The sequence below is a fragment of the Myotis davidii genome, unplaced genomic scaffold, assembly GCF_000327345.1.
Source record: "Myotis davidii unplaced genomic scaffold, ASM32734v1 scaffold38, whole genome shotgun sequence".
NCBI classification, from domain to species: domain Eukaryota; kingdom Metazoa; phylum Chordata; class Mammalia; order Chiroptera; family Vespertilionidae; genus Myotis; species Myotis davidii.
In genome coordinates this window covers 6,147,199-6,164,188 of record NW_006291383.1, presented here as the reverse complement: position 1 = coordinate 6,164,188, position 16,990 = coordinate 6,147,199, and the positions used below count along the sequence as shown (strand labels likewise).

General features: G+C 40.9%; 1 protein-coding gene across 3 annotated transcripts in view; it reads right to left on the bottom strand.

Moving 5' to 3' along the window:
• Positions 1-12,293, bottom strand: part of LOC102761403 (ubiquinol-cytochrome-c reductase complex assembly factor 1) — a 113,942-nt gene extending 101,649 nt beyond the window's left edge. The window contains exons 1-2 of one of the 3 annotated variants that reach the window (XM_006764563.2): positions 12,055-12,293; positions 1,405-1,515 (exon numbers count right to left, since the gene is read on the bottom strand). In XM_006764563.2, coding sequence (XP_006764626.1) covers positions 1,405-1,515; positions 12,055-12,078 — 135 coding nt within the window. In that variant the 5' untranslated portion in view covers positions 12,079-12,293. Of the gene's footprint in view, positions 1-1,116; positions 1,124-1,404; positions 1,516-12,054 lie in introns of those variants that run through there. The other 2 variants (XM_015564478.1, XM_015564479.1) reach the window with 2 other exon arrangements.
• Positions 12,294-16,990: the final 4,697 nt, after the last annotated feature.

Sequence of the window (16,990 nt, the reverse complement as noted above, 5' to 3'; positions counted from 1 at the left end):
GCGTGTGTTCTAGGTCTGTGAAACATGCTGTTGGTATTTTAATGGGGAGTGCATTGAATCTATAGACTGCTTTGGGTGGTATGGACATTTTGCTGATGTTGATTGCATATGAGCCTAACCAATGGACACAGACAACAGGGGGGTGAGGGCATGAGTGGGGGAGGGTCGGGAGGATAATGGGGGATAAGAACACATATGTAATACTTTAATTAATAAAGAAATTAAAAAATAAAAAAAAATAATAATAAAATAATAATAAAATAAAAAAGAAAAATAAATTCCCAATAAATAAATGGAGAAATTATATAAGCATACAATTTTTCCAATTCAGAAAACAACTGATAAAGAAAAAAATGTTTAAATTAACCCTGTTAGGTAGACAGATAAATGCAAAGTAAAACAAGGTAATATTTCCTAACCACTTAATTTAAAAAATTTTTTAAATACCTAATTTAGGGGAGATAATAATGAAAAACTAATTATATATACAATGCTGGCAGCAGCATAAATTAAAGCAGCTTTTGGAGAAGAAAATGTTCACAGCCTTTGACCAAGGGTATACCCGCCTAGGAATTTATCTTTAATAATTAAAAATAAGAAAAACCATGTATCAAGAAAATTATAACTGCATTAAAGCCTACAATGGCAAAAAATTTTTGAAATAATTTTAATATTAAACAAAAGGTAAGTAAACAGAATGACATGTAGCAATTAAAAATGTAACTATGAACTCTACCCAACAATATGAATAATGTCTGCTCTAATAAATGAAAAGGTACCAGAACATAAAATTCTGTGGATATTTGTTAATGTACCTAAGGAAAAAATGAGTACAAGAACCAGCAGATTTTTCAGGTTTGAGGTCATGAGTGATTTTTATTTCCTTTATTACTAAATTAGTTTCATGGCTAACAAAAATCAGGAGGAAAAACTTTCAAGGAGTGTCCACAGTAAACTACATCATAATAAATCATGTGTTAATAGTAAATTAAAGCCTCAAATAATTCTTTGGATTTTATGTTCATAAAAAGAAAAAACAAAGAAAGAAAGAAATATTCTTCCTACCCCCCTCCCCCTCGCACCACCACAAAAAAAAAGCATCTATGAAAAGAAAACTGAAGAAAAGTTAACTCTGAGATGAATATCTGGAAACACTCCCAACAGTAAAAATCATCAGACTGTAGCATGGTATCCTAGGCTAAGTTCCACTGTTGGGGTATTTAGAAGGAACGCCCTAGACACCATACTGCAGGAATCAGTCCTGAGCTGGCACCACAGAGACCCAGGAGTGGTCTCATGAGGTTTTTTTCCATCACACAATTTGCTTGGCTAATCTATAAATACATGACATTTGCACATAAACACTAAGGTTTTCATACCAACCAAAGGAACAACAAACCTTACCTGGAAAATGCCAGACAGAGCCCTGCCCCACTGTCCCTGTGTAGGAGACAAAGGTACCAACCGGCTGCATACTGGAACCCACTGGGAGATGCTAATTGGAATCTGGTTCCTCTAAAGAAAGAAAAAAAAAGTCCGTCAAAAATCTATATATATAAAAAAAAGACACATATGTAATACCCTTTGTAATACTTTAAGCAATAAAAAAAATAAAATACAAAAAAAATCTATATCAGACTCCATATGTAGATATGGAGCATATATAAATTTAGAAATTCTGTCAGAACGGGGCACATGAAAGGAGAACATCCAAAATAGAACCAAGATCAAGCCTCCCCATGCTTATCACTTCTGCCTCCTCCCACTTTGTTGGGGGTGTCCAATCTGAGCTTTCAAAAAATTGATTACATACTGGAAGGATTTGAGCAAATCAGTAAATATATTAACAATGAAGGGTCAAGTTTCTATCAGAGAAAGAAGCTGACAAGTATGAAAAGGGAGAAGGGTAGAAAAAACCCTGTGTATTGGGCTGGAATTAAAGTAATTAGTATGTGTTTTATATATATATATAGATAGATAGATAAGTTGATACAAAGATACGTGTGTGTGTGTGTGTGTATACATACACACATATATATATTTCCTACCCCTGTCCTGATTGGGCCTGGAAGCAATGATGGACTGGTAGCAGTGACAGCCTGGTAGCAATGACCACATACATGTAGCATCCAGACTTGGTTTCTAAATAGCAATATTCAATAAAATGAACCAGTCTTCTCTGAAGAAGAGTTGACTCTTGAATAGGATCAATGCTCCTGAAAGCCTTATTCAGAAAGAATGACATTATTTGATATTTGATCTGTCTAGTAGTTCCTTGGGAGACTCCATCTTGCAAGGCTGTCTTGGAACTCACCCAGTGTGAAAAACACTTTCTCCAGAGAATTGACTGAAAACAAATAAAGGCAGTTTAACTTTGTGGCTGCCTGAAGCAGTGGATAATACTGGCGGAAACAATAAGTTAAACATAAAGCTTAAAAGGGAAAGCAGGGGCCCTGGCCCGTGTGCCCAATGGCTAGAGCATCAACCTGCGCACCAAAGGGTCAGGGATTTGATTCTCGGTCAACAGCATGTTGGGGCCCTAGCCGGTTTGGCTCAGTGGATAGAGCATCGGTCTGCAGACCAAAGGGTCCGGGTTCAATTCCAGTCAAGGGCATGTATCTTGGTTGCAGGTTCCTCCCTGGCCAGAGCCCTGGTCAGGGCGTGTACAGAAGGCAATCAATTGATATGTCTCTCTCACATCAATGCTTCTCTCTGTCTTTCCCTCTCTCTTCCACTCTTTATAAAAGGTCAATAGAAAAATATCCTTAGGTGAGGATTTTTTTAAAAAGAGCATGTTGGGGGGCATAGGAGGCAATCAATTGATATGTCTCTCTCACATCAATGTTTCTCTCCCCTCCCCCCGCTCTAAAATTCAAAGGAAAAAATACCTTTGAATGAGGATTAACAACAAAAAACAAAAAAGGAAAGCAGCGAAATGGAATGTTCACAGGGACTTTAAAAAGCTCTGACATATTCCTGGGAATCTGAAGGCCATGCACATGCACAAGGTTGTGCCCACACCCAGAGCTGTGCACATAAACACAAAACACCTGAGAATGCCCTAAGCTCTCACCTCTGATGGCCTTTGAGGCTCTGAACAAGCAGGAAGTGAAGATTAAGGCAGAAGGCCCCAACAGGTACATGGAGCCCCTCAACAAAAACTGGGAGACTTACTGGTTCCAGGCATTTAAGGAACTCTCCAGCCACACATTATCTGACCACCAAGCTAACTGAGTAGAGAGCACACAACAAAGAATACAAACTTTATAGAATTAAGTCAGAAAAGTCACCAAACAGAAATACAATAATAAATTTTGGGAAAGGAAAGAACTGATTTCCACATTATTTAAAATTACCAGTTTTCAACAGAAAAAATTATGAAACACATAAAGAAATAAAATCCACATACAAAAAAGAAATCCATACACAGGGAGAAAAATCAATAGAAACTGTCCCTGAGGAAGCCCACACATTAGACAAACTAGACAAAGATTTTGAACCAGCTATTTTATTTATTTTAATATATTTTATTGATTTTTTACAGAGAGGGATAGAGAGTTAGAAACATCAATGAGAGAGAAACATCGATCAGCTGCCTCCTGCACACCCCCTACTGGGGATATGCCCACAACCAAGGTACATGCCCTTGACTGGAATCGAACCTCCACAGGCCGATGCTCTATCCACTGAGACAAACCGGTTAGGGCTATTTTTTTTAATATATTTTTATTGACTTCAGAGAGGAAGGGAGAGGGAGAGATAGACACATCAACGATGAGAGAGAATCATTGATTGGATGCCTCCTGCATGCCCCCACGGGGAATCAAGCCCTAAACCCAGGGCATGTGCCCTTGACCAGAATCAAACCTGGGACCCTCTGTCCACAGGCCAAGCCTCTATCCATTGAGCCAAACCGGGCAGGGCTGAACCAGCTATTTTAAATATTTAAAAACTAAAGGAAACCATATCTAAAGAACTATAGCAAAATATGAAAATGATAGAGAATATCAATAAAGAGAGAAACTAAAAATAAAAATTCTGGCCCAGCTGGAATGGCTCAGTTGGTTGAGCATCATCCCGTGCAGCAAACGGTTGCAAATCAATAAAAATATATTTTAAAAAAGAATTATTAAAAATACATAAATAAAATATGAAACGGTTGCTGGTTCGATCCCAGTCAGGGCACATACCTGGGTTGTGGATTTGATCTCTAATCAGGGAGCTGATGGAAGGCAACTGATCAATGTTTCTCTCACACATCTCTTCCCCTCCTTCCTCTCTCTAAGTATGTTCTCAGATAAGTATGTTCTCAGATGAGGATTAATAATAATAATAATAATAAATGAAATAAAATAAAAATTCTGGAGTTGAAAAGAACAATAAATAAAATAAACATTTCACTAGAGGGGTGCAACAGATTTGAGCAGAAGAATCAATGATCTTGAAGACAGGTCAATTGAAATTATCCAATCTAAAGAACAGAAAGAAAAAATAATAAAGAAAATTTAACAGAACGTCAGAGATCTTTGGGACATCACCAAACATTACCAACATATGCATAACTGGGAGTCTCAAAAGGAGAAGAGAGAAATAAATGAAGAGAAAAAAATATTTAAAGAAATACTGGCAGAAAACATCCCAAATTTGATTTAAAAAATCAATCTATAAATCTAAGAAACTCAACTAACTCCAAGTAGGATAAACTCAAGAGATCCACAAATAGACATATCATAATCAAGTTGCTGAAAGACAATAAAAAGAATCTTAAAAGCAGCAAGAGAAGCGACTCATCATTTACAAGAGACCCTCAATAACATTAACAGCTAATTTCTCCTCAGAAATCATGGAGGCCAAAAGGCAGTGGGATAAAATGTTCAAAATGCTGGGGGCAAGGGGTGGTAATGACTGTCAAACAAGAATTCTATATCTAGCAAAGCTATTATTCAAAAGTGAAGGAAATTATTAAGACCATCTAGATAAACAAAAACTGAAGAAATCTGTCAATAACAGACCTGCCCTACAACAAATACTAAAGGGAGATCTGCAGGCTAAAATAAGACCTTTTACACTACAGTAACTTAAATCCACATGAAGAAGTAAAGTGCACTGGTAATGGTAACTAAATAAATAAAAAATACAGTATAAATGTATTTTTTTAACTTTTTTATTGAATTTACTGGGTGATATCAGTTAATCAAATTATGTTTTCAGGTGTACAATTCTATAATACATCATCTGTATATTGTATTATGTGTTCATCACCCCAAGTCATATCCTTCCATCACCATTTACTCCCTTATGCCCTCTCCTACCACCCCTACCCCTTTCCTTCTAGTAATCACCATACTGTTGTCTGTGTCTGAGTTTGTTTGTTTTTGCTTAATCCCCTCACCTTTTTTACCCACTCCTACAACTCCCATTCCCTCTGACAGCTATCAGTCTGTTCTCAATCTATGCGTCTATTTCTACTTTGTTTATTTTGTTCATTAGATTCCACATATAAGTGAAATCATATGGTACCTGATTTCCTCTGACTGGCTTATTTCACTTATTATAATGCTTTACATGTATTTTTTGCTCGTAGTTATTTTTTAATTTAAAAGAATTGAATAGCCAAACCGGTTTGGCTCAGTGGATAGAGCATCGCCCTGCGGACTGAAAGGTCCCAGGTTGGGTTCCGGTCAAGGGCATGTACTTTGGCTGCAGGCACATCCCCAGTTGGAGGTGTACAGGAGGCAGCTGGTCGATGTTTCTCTCTCATTGATGTTTCTAACTCTCTATCCCTCTCCCTTCCTCTCTGTAAAAAAATCAATAAAATACATTTTAAAAAAAAGAATTGAATAAAGCAAGAACTATAAATCTATGTTGATGGGCACACAATCTATAAAGATGTAATTTGAATGACAATAGTGGCACAAAAGAGGGGGGAAGGGACAAAGCAATATATAATCAAAGTTTTTATATATACTATTATTGAAATCAAGTTAGTAATAATCCAAACTAGATTGTTATGAATTAAGATGTTAAGTATAATCCCCAGGGCATACACTAAGAAAATAACATAAAATAATAGTAAAACTTTATACCATATACAAAAATTAACTCAAAATAGGTCAAAAACTGTTTTTTAATTTTACTGATGTTTTAGAGAGATAGGAAGGGAGAAGACAGAAACAGTGATATGAGAGCACAACATAAATCAGCTGCCTCCTACACGCCCCTACTAGGGATCAAGCCCGCAACTGGGCATGTGCCCTGACTAGGAATGGAACCAGCAATCTTTCTGTGCCCAGGATGATGCCCAACCAAATGGGTCATACCGGCCAGGCTAAAGACCTAAATTTAACACCTAAAACTATGCAACTTTTAGTAGAAAATATAAGGGAAAGCTTCATGATATTGGATTTGACAATGATTTTTTGGATATAACACCAAAAGCATAGGCAACAAAAGAAAAAAGTTAAGTTGAATTTCATCAAAATTAAAAACTTTTGTACATCAAAGAATACTACCAACAAAGTGAAAAGGCATGGGAGAAAATACTTCCAAATCATATATCTGATAAGGGATTCATATCCAGAATATATTAAGAACTCCTACAACTCAACAACAATAATAAAAAAAAATACTCAATTAAAAAATGGGCAAAGGACTTGAATAAACATTTCTCTGAAGGTATAATTTTAAAGGCCAACAAGCATTTAAAATATGCTTAATGTCACTAATCCTATATAATAAAAGGTTAATATGCAAATTGACTGAATGGCAGAATGACCAGTCCCTATGATGCGCACTGACCACCATTGGGGGGCGGGGGGGTGGGGGGGCAGATGCTCAACACAGGAACTGCCCCATGGTGGTCAGTGTGCTTCCACAAGGGGAGCACTGCTTAGCCAGAAGCCAGGTTCATGGCTGGCAAGCACAGCAGTGGTGGCAGGAGCCTCTCCCATCTCTGCAGAAGCGCTAAGGATGTCTGACTGCCGGCTTATACCCGGACATCCCCCGAGGGCTCCCAGACTATAAGAGGGTGCAAGCTGGGCTGAGGAACCCCCACCCCTGAGAGCACGAATTTCACACACCGGGCCTCTAGTCATTAGAGAAAAGCAAATCAAAATTACAATGAGATATCACCTCACACCCATTAGGATGGCCACTATGAAAATAAAATCAACAAGTATTGGTGAAGACATGGAGACATTGGAATTCTGTGTTTTACTGGTAGGATATAAAATGGTTCAGCTGCTGTGAAAAATTAAATGGTAATTCCTCAAAAAATTAAACATACTTACCTTACACTCCCATAATTCCACTTCTTAGTTTAGACCCAAAAGAAGTGAAAACAGGGACCAAACAGATATTTGTATACTCATGTTCATGGTAACACTATTTCACAATAGTCAGAAGATGGAATATCCCAAGTGTCCATTGACAGATGAATGAATAAACATAAAGTGATATATACTAGTATACACAATGGAATAGTATTCAGCCTTAAAAAGGAAGGATATTCGGACATATTACAACATTGATGAGCCTTGAGGGCATTTGCTACGTGAAATAATACAGTCACAAAAGGACAAATTCTGTACGATTCCATTTATCTGAGGTACCTAGAATAGTCAAAATCTTAAAGACAGAAAGTAGAATGGTGATGAGTACAGAGTTTCAGTTTATAAGATGAAAATAGTGGATGTTGGTGGCAATAGTAGCACAACAATGTGAATGTATTTAATGCCCTCAACTGAATACTCAAAAATGGTTAAAATGGTACATTTACATTATGTATATTTTACTAAAAAATTTTTTACATTATGTATATTTTACTAAAAATTTTTTTAAAGTCAGAGTGCCTTTCTGTAATTTCTACTATTGTCAACAAAAAGCAAAAATGATCACCAATGCCCAGAACAGCTCATTCATATATATAAAAGCCTAAGCAACCATCCAACCGGTAGTCATGACGCGCAATGACCACCAGAGGGCACTCAACACAGGAGCTGATAAGCTGTGGTAACTTGGCAGCTGTGGTTCTCAGGTGACACATCCGGAACCAGAGAGGAGGGAGCCCAATTCCGGGGTGCAGGTGTGTCACCCAAGAACCACCCTCTAGCTATCTGGGACCCCTCGGGGGATGTTGGAGAGACGATTTCAGCCCGATCCCCGCAGGCTACCCAAGGGACCCCACTGGTGCACGAATCCGTGCACCAGGCCTCTAGTAAAACTATTAGCAAGGCCCATTGCACTACTCAAAAGGCCAGTTCCCCTTATGGAGCTACTCAGCAATAGCAGTGTTTTAGTTTCCTCCTCCTTCCCAAACCCATCATTGGAGAGGGAATAAAACTGACCAATAAGTCTGAAAGAAGAAAAAATAAAGGAAGACTAAGGAGAATGTTTCAGGAACACTACCTCTCTGTGATTCAATTTTTTTATCAGTAAAATGGGGAAAATAATAATGCTTACCTTTTCAAAGGGCTGTTGTAAAGATTAAGTTCACATATATAAAGTATGTAAGAGTGCTTAGCACATGGTAAGTGCCCTATAAATGTTAGCTGTCAATATTATTGTCCAGGAAATCTCAACAACATCTTGCTTCAACTATAACCTTTATCTCAGCACTGTCTCACTTTATGAACACCAACTCTCCAATTGCTAAAAAAGAAAAATATATATCTATCTCCAGTTGGATCTTCTCAGTGGACACTGCTATTAACTCAGTTATCAAAGGCTGACCTGGGACTCAGTATTAAGACTCCTCCTTCTCCCTCACCCTCCATATCTAACCTCTCATCAAGCCCTATATACTCTCTTTCCTATTGAAACCATCCCTTCCTCTTTAACCACACTGCTCCTCCCTGCTTACTATAGGTTTTTATCACTTCTTCCAGAATTACTTAAGTACCTTCTGATTGACTTTGGGGGTCTCTAATTTCAGCTCTCTCTGATCCATTCACAACTACTACAGGGATCTACTAATATTTTTTAAAAAAAAACTCTAGCCCTAGCCGGTTTGGCTCAGTGGATAGAGCAGCCCTTGGACTGAAGGGTCCCAGGTTCGATTCCAGTCAAGGGTATGTGCCTCAGCTGCAGGCTCAATCCCTGGCCCTGGGTGCATGCAGGAGATAACCAATTGATGTGTGTCTCTCACATCGATGTTTCTGTCTCTCTTACTCTGTTCCACTCTCTCTAAAAATCAATGGAAAAATATCCTCGGGTGAGAATTAACAAACCAAAAAAAATCTAATAGTGGGTATGTAAGTGTTTACTATGTTGACTATTAAAAAAAAATTTTTATACTTTCAAAATAAAAATTTTTAATTTACTAAGGGTTTAAATATCACTGGTCCCATTTGATTCTCTGAACCCTATCAAATTTACTGTTAAAAAAATCTGAGACTCAGAGAAGTTAGGTGACTTGCTCAAAGTCACACCCACAGAAGTAACAGAGCTAAGCTTACAACCAAGGCCCTTCAGACTCCTAAACATGTGCACTTTCCTGTATCTGTGAGTTCCTCACATGCCTAACCCAAATACCTCTTCAGAGTAGGTGATCCATAAATATCTGCTACTTTCATGTTTACTGACACTTTCAACCTGTCCTACAGGAGTTTCCACTGCTTTGTCACACATCCTATATAATAATAAATATAATGAAAGGGTAATATGGTAAATCGACCAAACAGCAGAACAACCGGCCGCTATGATGTGCACTGACCACCAGGGGGCAGACACTCAAAGCAGGAGCTGCCCCCTGGTGGTCAGTGTGCTCCCACAGGGGAAGTTCCACTCAGCCAGAAGCCGAGCTCACAGCTGGCAAGCACAGCGGTGGTGGCAGAAGCCTCTCCTGCCTCTGTGGCAGCACTAAGGATGTCTGACTGCCAGCTTAGGCCCACTCCCCCTGGAATTGGACATCCCCCGAGGGCTCCTGGACTGCAAGAGGGCATAGGCCAGGCTGAGGGACACCCTCCCCTGAGTGCACAAATTTCATGCCCTGGGCCTCTAGTTACATTATAATACCAGGCCAGCGGGGAGGAGGGGCCCCAGTGGTTGGCCAGCCGGCCCCGCTCCCGATTGGGGGGGGAGGGCAAACGGAGGTGGGGCCAACTGAGGGGAGGGGCCGCAGGTGGTTGGCCGGTGGGCCCCACCCTAGATCAGGATGTTGGGGACGGATGGGGGGGAGGCCAAGCTGGCTGGGGAAAGGGGCCAAGGGTAGTTGGCAGCCAGCCCCTCCCCCAATCAGGGTATTGAGGGCCAATCGGGGCCGGATCAGCTGGTTGCCTGCTGCAGTGTGCATCATAGCCACCTATCATGCCGGTCGTTCTGTCACTGGGCTTTTAAATATATAGATGTTTAAAGGACTTCAAAGATTCACTGTATAAAGTGAAAGTGACTTTCCTTATCTAAACTTACTTTTCCCCTAAAAAGATTACTAGAAAGGATAAATGGGGGTGGGGGTAGGACAGATCCAATTAATAGAATCCATTCAGAGAGGCAGATTCTATGGATGCTGCCACCTAAGAAGAAATGAACCTGAAACAGTCCACATGCTTAGGATTAAGAATATTTAAGATAGCTGGGACATCCGGTAACTTCCAAAACAAACCAAGGGGTTCATTTCAGGTATACAACCCAATAAACTTTTCATCTCTTCCCCCAAGTATCCATCTTAAAAACTAAATAACTTGGGCCCTAGCTGGTTTGGCTCAGTGGATAGAGCGTCAGCCTGTTGACTGAAGGGTCCCAGGTTCAATTCCAGTCAAGGGCACATACCCAGTTTGTAGACTCGATCCCCAGTAGGGGGTGTGTAGGAGGTAGCCGATCAATGATCCTCTCTCATCATTGATGTTTCTATCTCTGTCCCTCTCTGAAATCAATAAAAATATATTAAAAAAGTAAAACACACACACACTAAATAACCTGGGACATCCTAGTTGTCATTTCCTCAGCAGTCCTGATCTCAATCAATTCTTGCTCTTACATCAACAATTACTCTGCCAAGTGAACCTTTCTGTAAGTTATAAAAGCTATCCTTCAAACAAATATACATATATACTGAGCAACAATCGTGGGCACTGCACTTTGCTAGACTGAGAAGAACTATAAGTAAAACTGCAGTCCTTGTAAGCCATATAGTAAAAGATTAGAAAGTGTAAAATGGCAACTCAAAAGACAACCAGAGGCAAGAACAGACAGTCTCAGCTAGGAAACACCAATGTCCTTGACCCAGGTTTTGAAAGACTTGCTAAAATTATCTCTCCCATCCCTCCACGGTTAGCAGCTAAGCTCTGTGTCCTCCTAACCTTTCCCTGCGGCCACTTTCTCTCTCCTTTCGTTCCTGGAGGTCGCAGTATGCTAGAAGGATCCGGGCTGAATCACAAGAAGGGCAGTAGCTTCCCATAAGGGTGCGAGTTAGTCTAGTAGTCCTTCCCGACCTCATTCTTCATTCATTCATCCAACAAACGTCTATCGGACACCTATGATATGCCAGACACTGTACGAGGCCGAGGGAAAACGGCAGCTAGGACCTCAGTTTTCGTGCAGCTTTCAACCTGATCATCTGTCACGGTATCCCACGTAACGGTCGTTCAGAATTGACCGACTGCTCTCTGAAACAAACCCGGGAAACCTCGGGATCCCAAAGGGCCGCCGATTAACGTCCTCGTTTCCCACGTCAGGCTCCTGAGGTCTGAGAGGGACCTGCCCGGCGTCACACGGTACCTCGGCGACAGAACAGGGACCGGAGAGAACCCCGTCTCGCGGAACTCGCATCAGTGGCCCACGTGCCGTCTCTCCCTGAGGGAAAGCGGTCGCAGGCGGCGACTGAGGAAAACCAAACCGCATCGAATTCAGATCCGATGTCATTCTCCCTCTCCTCCCAAGGGGGGGGAAACCACGGCCAAAAACGTTAGAGGGAGGCGGGGAGCTGCCTCAGTTTCCCCGCAGAGAGGCGGCCGCACAGACCCCCGCTGTGCACTTCCTTCCAGCTTCTCCCACCCCGTCCTCTCCGACTCCAACCCGGGCCCGCGGACAACCGCACGAAATCATTCCTTCACTCACAAGGACTCGCACCAGTAACGCCATGTTTCCTCAACAACCATTTCCGGGTGAAGGGTGAGCTTCCGGAGTCCCGGCTGCCGCTACGCCTTCCCTGGGTCGTCCTCTACTCGGTCGTCCCCTATTCGCGTCCCCGAGCCAGCGGGCGCCTGGCAACGGCGACGCAGGCGCACAAAGGCCGCTGCCAGGATGCGCGCGCTTCCCTCGGTGCGCGGAACCCGGTGAGCAGGGCTGTCGGCCGGGACTGCGCCGGGACCCGCCTCCCTCTCGCTCGCTCGTCCACGCCCAACGCTCACGGAGGCTGAAGTCCTCGGCAACGCCGGCCTTCCCTGACCTCTGGCTTCGGGATTTGCATAGCTCTCTCCTTAACCCCGACCTCAACCAGCCTCACTACTCAGCGCCCTCTTATCAGAACCCCTCCTTCCCAGCTTGACTCCCGAGAAGACCCCCACCCCGTTTTCACTGGGGTTAAAAGACCAGGATTTGGGGAACTCCCTTAAAAGAAGGTGATGATATTGTCAAGAAAGAGGTTTGAGTGATAGGCCAGGACATCTATATAGTGAAGAAGAGAAAGAGAGGAAGAGGTTGTTAGGAAAGAAGAAGGGGCAAATGAGTAAAAGAAAATGTAATGAGCAAAACTGAGAGTTTAAAGGATAAGAAAATCTTGGTCAGACAGTGCTATTTTTTAATTTAAGGTTTTAGGGTTAGAACTGTTGGGAATGATGACCAAGTGCAGGGGGTGACTACGGAAGAACGTGGCTGAAATGAAGTGGAGGTGAAGATCCCTGGACTGGAGGCCTTCAAAGAACTGAGAGCTCATGACTTAGGATGCGTCATTTACTGAGACATTTAGGTTCCCGAGGATGGTGGATAAATTTGGAATGAAGAGCCCTGACACCAGGGCTCATCGACTCCTTAACACTCAGCCTGAAGCCCCAGCAAGTTCCACTGTTCTCTCAAAGCTCCCTCTCCCTCGCTACATTTCCGCTCTCCTTTTACACTGTCTCTACCCCTCAGAATTTTCATACTTCCTTAGAGGCACCACATTGAAATTCAGTCATTCATTAAAAATATATATATTTGCTGAGCACTTACCATGATTTAGGCTCAGATCTAGATGCCAAAGATAAAGTAGAAAAGTTCCAGTAAAGGGAAACAAACAATAGACAAATAAATATAATCTGATGCTGGGTATTGGTAAATGCTAAGCAGGATTAAGAATAAAAAGTGAGGCCGAGGCCGGTTTGGCTCAGTGGATGGAGCGTCAGCCTGCGGACTGAAGGGTCCCGGGTTCGATTCCGGTCAGGGGCATGTGCCTGGGTTGCGGGCGCATCCCCAGTGGGAGATGTGCAGGAGGCAGCTGATCAATGTCTCTCTCATCGATGTTTCTGGCTCTCTCTCTCTCTCCCTTCCTCTCTGTGAAAAATCAATAAAATATATTTTTTTAAAAAAAGAATAAAAAGTGAGAAGGCGAGGTGCTATTTTAAATAAGATGATCAGGCAAAACCTCACTGGATTTGATCAGAGGTATGAACAAAATGAGAATCTGGCCCATGTCAATAAGAGAGTGACCCATGTCAATATCTTGGAAAAGCGCATCCTTGGCAGATAGAACAAGTACCAAGGCCCCAACATGGAGAATGCTTGGTCTTCCCAGGAAGAGCAAGGAGGTTATTATGGTTTGAGTCAAATGACTAAGAAAGAGTATGGTAGGAGATGAAGTTGACAAGGTGGCCCTAGAGGCCAGATCTGGGGGACCTTGTAGGCCATGGTAAAGACTTTGGCTTCTGTATGTACTAGTATGGGTACAGAAAATTACTGGAAGCGTATACAAGAAACAGTAATGGTGGTAATAGTTGTTGATTCTGAGGGAGAGGTTTGGGAGACAAGAGGTTAGAAATGGAAGGTAGACTTTTTTAAAAATATATTTTATTGATTTTTTACAGAGAGGAAGGGAGAGGGATAGCGAGTTAGAAACATCAATCAGCTGCCCCCCGCACAATCCCCACCGGGGTTGTGTCCACAACCACGGTATATGGTATATGCCCTTGACCGGAATCGAACCTGGGACCCTTGAGTTCGCAGGCTGATGCTCTATCCACTGAGCCAAACAGGTTAGGGCAGAAGGTAGACATTTTTTACTATCTATCCTTTTGTCTTATTTAAAGTTTGTACCATATCTACATAATTACCTTTAAAATTGAAATAAAAAGTACCCATATCATTCTCAAAATATAATTCTGGGGAAAAAAGTTTATTCATTGGTTTTATGGAAAATATAAGAAGTAGAACTTGGTCCTTGACTTCAAAAATATTAGAGTAGTAGATGTATAATACGTAATCACAATTTTTAAAAAATATATTCAAAAGAATTGAGTTGAACTCCTATCTCACAACATATGGTAAATTAACTCAAAATGGGACAGAGGCCTAAATGTAATAGCTAAACTATAAAATTTTTAAAAGAAAACATAAGAGTAAATCATCATGACCCTGTGTTAGGCAAAGCCTTCTTAGCTACAATAGCAAAAGCATAGGTAACAAAAGAAAAATAAATTAGACTACATAAACATGTAAACTTTTGTATTGTAAAAGATACCATCAAGAAAATAAAGACATGTGGAATGGGAGAAAATATTTGCAAGTCATGTATCTGATAAAGGACTTGTATCTGGACTATATACAGAACTCTACAAGTTAATAATAAAACAATAAACACCTACCCTGACTGCTGTGGCTCAGTTGGTTTAGCATTGACCTGTGCACTGAAAGGTTGCCAATTCGATTTCCAGTCAGGACATATGTCTGGGTTGGGGGCTTAATCCTTAGTAGGGGGTATGCAGGAGGCAATCAATCTATGTTACACTCTCACATGGATGTTTCTCTCTCTCCTCCCTTCACCTCTCTAAAAATCAATAAAAACATTTTTAAAAATAAAATAAACACCCAAGTAAAATGGGCAAAGCATTTGATTAACCATTTCTCCAAAGAAGACATATGAATGGCCATTAAGTTAATGAAAAGATGATTAGCAACATTAGTCATTAGGGAAATACACACACACACACACACACAATGAGATTACCACTTTACACACCCTCTAGATGGCAGACATATAATACAAAGTGCTGGCAAGGATATGAAAAAACTGGATCCCTCATACTTTACTGATGCGAGTGTAAAGTGGTACAGCTGCTTTGGAAAATAGTCTGGCTTTTCCTTAAAATTATAAACATAGAATTACTATATGACCCAATGACTCCATTCTTATGTGTATATTCAAGATAAATTTAGACATGTTTATACAAAAACTTGTATATGACTGTTCATCACAGCTAAAAAGTAGAAACAAATGTCCATTGACTGATGAATGGCTAAATAAAATGTGGTATATCCAGAAAATGGTTTACTATACAGCAATAAAAGGGAATAAACTGATACATGCTACAACGTGGATGACCCTCAAAAACTTTTTGCTGTGTGAACGAAGTCAATCACGAGGTTGCATATTGTATAAGTACGATTCCATTTCTATGAAGTGTCCTGGACACTATTCCTGGACCTCATCACCAGAAGTATAATTCTGAAATTTTAAACTTATGTCATTCTGTGTTCTCATCATCCTATTATTTCAGCTTTTATTCATTACTCCTACTACATCTGTCACCCTACCTTGTTGAGACCTCCAGAGTTTTAGTCTCCTCTTTATCATCTGTCAACCCTCTCCTCTCTTTACTACCTCTCCTTTCTAGCTCAGACCATGTGGTCTGTCATTTTAATTATTTTCTTGCCAATATTAAGTCCTTTGCTCAAATGTCTTTCTATCCTGTCCACCTGGAAAGACCCCAACCTTGTAATTGTCCATTTGATCTACCCCTTACATCTAGATTATTGAGTACTATTAGAGAAAATCATGCAAGAGGCCTATTGGTACCCCCCAAATATGGCTACCAACTTCTATTGTGCTCAACCCTGCCCCCCCCCTCCAATACTACTATTTATAACTGTATTAGATTCCTAGGGCTGACATGACAAATCAAAACAAAAATCAAGTGGCTTAAAACCATAAAAATGTATTGTTTTGGAGGCTAAAAGTCCAAAATCGAGGGTTTGGCAGGACGATGCTCTACCAAAGGCTCTAGAGGAGGATCATTTCTTGCCTCTTCCTAGCTTCTGGCAGTTGCCAGCAACCCTTATGTTTCTTGCTTTACAGCTTTATCATTCTGTTCTCTGGCTCTCTCATCACATGTCCTTCTCCCTGTGTGCCATTCTCTGTGTCTCTTGTCCTCTTACAAGGATTCCAGTCATACTGGCTTAGGCCCACTAATGACTTTATATTGCAGAGACCCTTTCTACTGTCTCCGGACGGATGGCCTCACCTCCTACTTCACAGAGAAAATAGAAGTTCTAAGCCGTCAGAAGGAAACTCAACTTCCAACCATTAAATCAAGTACCTGATTTTATTGTATGCATGCATTCTTTCTTCTTTTTATCATTTCATGGAAGAATTGCTGCTTTTCCTATTTAAAGCTAATCTCTAAAGAGTTTTTCTGGTCAGGTCACAAATAAGAAGCAACCAATGAATGCACGGGTGGGTGGAGCAACATGTTGATGTTTCTTTTTCTCTCCTGTCCCCCCTCTCTCTAAAATCAATAAATAAAAGAATTTTTCAAACTTGATGTCCAAAGCTGACCTCATCATCTTCCTCTCAAAATCTATTTCTCTTTCCGTGTTCTCTTTTTTGTTGTTGAATGGCACACTGTTTACCCAGTTACCCAAGCAAAAAACCACAGGATTCACCCTTGACTTTGCTTCTCTCCCTTACTCTCCCCATCCCAACACTCTCCAAGTCCTGCTTAACTGAGCAGAAACACAGTTTCCTTAGGATTTAACACTACATGTCTAATAATGAAGCCCACACTTGTATTCACGTTTAGGC